We start from the raw sequence: 6,667 nt of genomic DNA on the forward strand, positions 1-6,667 counted from the left end.
GCAGATAATTATCTTAAGGTTTGGAATATTATTTGAAATTCATCCAGACAGTTACACCCTTAAATTATATAAAATCTGACTAGATATCATACAAGATGTTGGGGGGGAGGGGTGGTGTTGTTGTTCCGTATGTTCTGCCTCCACTTCAACTGGAAATGCTGTAAGAAGAGCCTTTCTCATTGCATATTATTTGTAATTATTATTTCAGCATTTCTCATTCCAGTCTGGATGGAGGTTATGACAAGGATGATCATTCAGTCTGAACTGTAATGAAGCATGTGATTATGTCTAAGGAAATTTCTTGGTTGAATCTTTAAAAAAATAAGAAGATGCTTAAAACATCTTTATTTACTGAAATGTTCCACATAATTAGTAGTACCCTGGAACAGTGATTCTAAATTCTTAATCAGGATTGTGGAGTAGCAGAAACAAGCGCCCCTGAATTATTTATTTCCTGATTTATGCCAAGACTTATTTATGCTACATAGAATTTCCCCCTATTTTCTGAATACTCAGTAGACTCAAAATAACAAAAAATAACTCATATTGTGTGTACCTGGCTGTTTGAAAGCAAGACCTTTCCATCGTTGTATTATATCACTAATAGTGCAGCTGATTTATGTAAAACGGGATAGTGTAACTGGGATGATTCTTGTTTGTTTGTTTTTTCTTAATTCCTGATCCATCTCATTAAGCAATAGCAAAACATCCCTGTCTGCATGTGTGCAGAGAGTCTCAGGGGTGGTCTGTCCGTGAGTGCTGGATAGGGGGCATTCTCTTACTGGAACTGCCAGTGGTCTACTGTCAGAGGCCTTCAAAAGCCTTCTTTTAAATAACATGATATATGGTACTCTGCATTATAAGAACTGTTTGGGATTTCTTGAAAGAACAATTTTCACTGGAAAGTGCTTATTTGTGGAAGCTCGTAGTGAAGCAATCTATTTGGTTTCTTGGCCTCATTGTTAATAGAAATATGGAGGAGGGGGTTGTATTTTTTTGTGTTTGTAAATCAATCATCTCTGTAGTTTTTCTGCGCAGGGAGCTTGAGGAAAAGGGAGAAAGAAATCACTGTTTTCCTCCCTAGGGATGTGGGAAAATGTAGATAAGATTCAAACCCTCCACTTTGAGTGCAGTTCCCTGAGTGGTAGGTGACTACATACCGTGAGATGGGTGAGATGCGATACATCCAGATGTCTATTTAATTAGTGTGAATGGGCGATCCATGAAGCACTGTCCCATTAAGGCACATGTGTGTGTTAGCATCCCTGATAATAAATAACCATTGTCCAGGTTCTTGGTTCTAAGTATATATATATCTTGGTTATAAATATATATATATATATTTACAAAAAACTAACCATGTGATTTTTACTATCTGTTTAAGTGGAAACATAAAGTGCTGGGGAGAAAGTATTTTCACTCTGAAAATTATAGTATTGTTCTAGAACATTTTAAATATTTTAGACAGTTGTGTTACAGCTCAGAGAGTGTTTCAAAGAGCATTTAAGTGTTTTTTTTTTTTTAGTTCTTTGAAAGTGAGTACTTTAAATAATATGCATTGTGACCAAGTAGTTGGTTCCTTAATAAAATTTACAGTGATTCTCCTGAGCATACCAGTGGAAAGCATATCTTTATATGAATTACAGTGCTCAGACTATGCTTAGTTTTTGTTCTGAAGTAGTGGCCTAGTAAACTGAGATGAAACTCATGGCTATATTCATTTTTCAACCCACTAGTCACAAAGCTAGTGATATGGCTCCCAGTGAATATACCTTTTCTGAGTATTAACTAATGAAGGTCTTTGTAGCTAGCCTAAAAGAGATCAAAACATGGCTCAGCACAGAGAATAATAATGTTCCCACACGTCCTTATAATCTGAGATGTGAAGTATTGGAGCTTGTACTACTGTACTGCTTTCCAATTACTTGTTCTGGGAATAAGTAGAAAATTGCATTTTTCTTTTCCTTTCACAAAGTGTGTAATTTTTATGCATTTGTGTTGAAGTGCCTCATCAGGCCAGGATTTCATTGTGATAGGCATTTTATTTTACAGAAGGAAAGTTTTTCCTACTCTAGCCTTTACAATTTGAATAAAGGGCATTACATAAAGCATAAGACAGTGAAGCATAGGAAAATAAAATTTGCATTAAATATTTATTAAACACTACCTCCTCTTAAAAACAAACAAACAAACAGACAAGCAAAAAACCCACTTGCAAACCAATTGATCAACTACAAAACGCCCACGCTATTGTAATTACAATTCAGTTGCTCCCTTCTAAAGCAGCTGTTACACAGTACCATGCAGAGAATTTTTTGTTAAAATGTGAGCTTTCTGTTGCAGTGTATAAACTCTGAATTGCTAAATTGCACCAACATTTGAGTGAATTGAGCTTTACTGTCAGACACATAGTTCTCAAATAGCTGAATTTTTGCCTTACTTACATTCTACAATTGAAAGGAAAAAGAGTTACAATGCAGGTAACCTTTTTGTTTTAAGAGAGAGTATTAAGAGAAAGTTGCGAGGAATTCAAACTGTTAAGATAATGTTTATATTCTATTTTGTCTCGTAGGGAATCAGTCTTTCAATATAATGTAACTCCCTAATTATTTTTATCTGGCCTTTTGGCACCGTTTAACCAGATTTTTTTGGCTATGTTTGGGCTTGAAGAGCAAAATCAGTGGGAAATATTTTTGATTACACCATCTAACATTTAAGAAAAAACAAACAAACAAAAAAAAAAACAACCAAAAACCAACAACCAAACAAAGAATTTGTGGAAGAATAGTGAACTTCCTATATGACTTTATGACCATCCAGGGGGAAAAAAAAAAGCATCATGAAATCTTTCAGTTTAGGGTCCATTTCTGTGAAGTCTTCAGGTTACCTGGATTTGTTGTTTTTGTTACTCTGCACAAGCAGACAGGCAAACTGAGGTGGCTGCGGCAGCAAGGAGCAGGAGCAGCTTTGGTGGAACAGGCTTGCTTGCGAGAGCATGGCACAGAACAGGGCTGGAACAGAGCCTAGTGCTCTCTGGAGCCCTGCCAGGTATCTGTGCTAGACAGAACATTGACCTGTCTGGGCAACTCGATGCTAGCTCTGTCATGTCGGCATTGTAGTCCGTCAATCCTCGTAGACATGCCCTTAGAAGTATTTTATTTCAGGTCCTCTGGGACTGTCTCTTCCATACTCAGCTAGACATCTTTAGATTCTAATTTAGTCCAAGAACAAAGAGAATGGATGCAATGGGGTCACATGGAAGAATGGCACTAATAAAATAACAAACAGCTAATATTTGTGTTTTATTTTTAGCTTATTTCCTGTTTTTCTTTTTGGCTGTGGCTGCTGACCTTGTCACAAAAGCTTCCTTTCTAGTTGCTTTGCTTAAAAATATACATACATTGTGTCTGTATGCATCTGCGTGACAGAGCATCAAGTTGTGGACTTGTGAGATTATCCCAGTATAAACTCAAACTCCCAAAGAATGAAAATGGGGCTGCAGAAGAAACTTCTTGGGAGGCCTCTTTTCCTTCTCTGAGAATGTTACTGTGCAGCCTGTATTCCCAGCCTTTGCTCTTGTAGCAGGGGCAGGCGGATTCCTTTCTCCTGAGAGACAGAAGTCTTCAGTCTTGACCCAGACACTGAATTTCTCCCATCCACTACTTCATAGCAAAGGATTGAGTGAACATCTGTCCCCGGTGATACTTAATGTAAGAAAGAGTCATTCATCACAAGTTACCTTATTTAAGCATGCTGAAAGGGAGGGTAGGGCTTTCAAATAATAATACAGAATGCTGTCCCTTGAGGTATCATGTGGTTTCTTGTTCTTTCCTTTCTATTTTTTCTTTCCCTTTGAAGTGAGGTTACTGAGTCACATAAGACTGAAAGATATATATAAAAAATGCAACAGACAATAATTCAGCTTCCTTATTTCTTCCCCTATTCATGTACTGACAAGTTGTTATTCATCTTCTTAATTTCTGATCTATTCCCCCATACCCCATTTGCTTCCTGATTTTTTTTTGGCTTACACCACAAAACCCATCCAGTTACTCATTAGGTCTTATTGTTTGTTTTTATTATTATTTATTATGAGGGGGAGCCAATTCTCATAAATACGAGTTATCCTTGTACAAATAAGTTTCAGCACATGCTGTGTTGAAAAAAAAAATTTGGCATTACAAGGGTTTCCCAATCTTTCATGAGTATTGAGAACATACATAAATAGGAATGATTTTTTTTTCTTTTTTCCCTGTTGGGCATTTGCTGGAGTTGAGAAGGTTGTCAAAGATCAAGGCTGTCAAAAGCTGACTTTTTTTGTGTTTATTTTCCCATTGTCTTCTTGCTGCCTTGGGTGCAACAGAACTGAAATTATTACACAGTAATGTATGCTGTGGCTCAATTCCAACATCATATCATCATTGTTGCCACAAGCTCATGTCCAATGATGGGTGAGGCACAAATTATGCATATTTTGCTCAAAAAGTCCTGTTCATGCCACATTTGTGTGCATGTTTTTTAATGATACTGTAGATGTCTCTACTGAGGGGTTCTAATTCTGCAGTGCTTAAATGACTTTATGAGGTCCAGGCTGTAGTAACTGTACCCAAAAGACAGGATTTTGACCACTGTCTATCCAGAAGCTCAGTATTTCATATGAAATCTCTTGGTTGTATGAGTACAAGTGAGTCAGTTCTCCCTCTGACTCATTATGTTGTTTGATATCCACAGGTTCCATTACAGTTCCTTCAGCAGAATATCTACATGATAGACCCAACCTTACAGATCGCACCCATTTTTGGTTTCTGTAAGTATAATATACATATGTGTTCTATTTAAACTTCTCTTCATTTTCTTCTTTTCCTAGGTATTATGATATCTTTACCCAGTGCACAGAACACGAAGCCTTCTACGCAAGTTGCTTTTGGCCAAACCCCCTTGTAGAGGGCTTTATCACTAGAATTCATAAACAATTCTTTTCAAACTGTACTTCAGAAGAGGTTCTCTGGGAAGATCCGCCAGATGAAATTCTCATAACTCTGATCTTGATCCCAGTCATGTTAACATGTGCCATGATAACACTGGTAGTATGGTGCAGTAAGAGAAGTGATATCCTGGCGTAAGTTGTTCCCTTGGGCTTTCTTTTTCCCGTTTCCTTCTTCCAAAACAAAAACTAAGAAAGGAGGACAAAAAGAGAAACTCAACATAAAGATTTCAGATCCGCAAAAATGGAACCTGTGAGATGCTGAGATAGAGGCAGTGCTTCTGTGAACAAACAGCTGCTTACTTCCGCCAAAAATAGTGCTGCTGACCTTGGCCATTGGTGTTGCTGGTGCAAAGCTCTCTACTACCATCGGGTGTCATCATCTTGGAATTTACAGGCAATTCTCAGAAACGGGAGTCTCTGAGCAAATGGATCCCTTAGCTGCAAGAGAGAAAAAAGTTACTTTCCCATGGGTAAACCTGTTTGGTAAACTAAGTTTTGCAAAACTGTATGTAAGTGTATGTACACACAGTATAACATTAACTATGGGGGAGGTGATATCTCTTGAGTTTTCATTCAGGACAGTTGAGGTTTTCATCTGTGAACCTTGTGATTTGGATGGAAGATCATTAGCAAAGGAACTGAACGTGGATATGTAAACAAGTGGCAACTTTTCTGGAAGATAGTTACAAACATCATTATCAAGAACTGGAAATATTGTCTTGGCAAATGGAATAATTTATGTGTCCTGTGACTATTCACACAGGAGAAAAGTCATGCCACATTATAAAATAGCTTAGGTAATGCCTTTGAGCATGGTTAGTTGGAATTGCATGGCTTACAAACTCTGGGAAGGATACAGGTCTTACTTTCAGAAAAACAGCGAGAGGATATTGTTTGGTTATAAATGCACTAAGGAAGAAACTTTGATATACCAGTCTATTTTTCACTTTTATAATTATTATTCTATTATTCTATATGACTTGTGTTCACTGTAAACTCCCTGTTCTCACTTCAGTTTGTGCAAGTGACATCCTACAAATAAACACAAAGGTGTGATGTTGATTGAGGTGCCTTTCAGAGGATGATTTTGTACATAAAGCATTTTTCATCCCATGAAGAGTGTGGAAATTGAAGTATGGACATCAAAAGAAGTATGAGCATAGCTTGGAATAGACATAGGAGGAAAGAGAAGAAAAATCCACTAAAAAGTCTTATTATATAAAGTTATTCCTATGTAACAATTTAAATAAATATGTCCAAAATAAAACAAATTCTGTGTTTGTATTATAAACCTTTATTTTCTGTCATTTCACAGAATGGCTTCCAGGCAAAAGCTCTTCTGTTATAAGTGACCAAAATCTGTTACAAGTAACTGTTTGTTTTGCTATACCTTATACAGATAAATAAAATACAGTTTGAATGGAAAAGTAATGGTCTTTTATATCTACTCTAGTTAGATTTTCTCCTTTAAGATTCTGGCTTGGTGTTTGAAGTCTATCTGTATGTGGAGTGTTTTCCAGGTCTGAATCAAATTAAAAGCGCTCCCTTTATAAAATCATTCATGTATAAATACATAAAGAACACCTGTAGCTGTATTGTTTTGTTTTCACATCCTTTCACAAGAGTTGAACACACTGGGTTGTTTTTCCATTACCCTATGTGGTAGAATGATTCATTTCA

General features: G+C 36.7%; 1 protein-coding gene across 1 annotated transcript in view; it reads left to right on the forward strand.

The window, feature by feature from the left end:
- The window catches only part of RAMP3 (receptor activity modifying protein 3), a gene marked incomplete at its 5' end in the record, with an annotated part of 31,492 nt that extends 25,078 nt beyond the window's left edge, over window positions 1–6,414 (forward strand). Inside the window, one exon of the mRNA XM_083827016.1 lies at window positions 4,868–6,414. Within this exon, the coding sequence (XP_083683142.1) occupies window positions 4,868–5,123 (256 nt within the window). The remainder of the gene's footprint in view (window positions 1–4,867) is intronic.
- Between the last annotated feature and the right edge of the window lie 253 nt (window positions 6,415–6,667).

The sequence above is a fragment of the Anser anser genome, assembly GCF_964211835.1.
Source record: "Anser anser genome assembly, chromosome: 2".
In the NCBI taxonomy this organism is placed as follows: Eukaryota; Metazoa; Chordata; class Aves; order Anseriformes; family Anatidae; genus Anser; species Anser anser.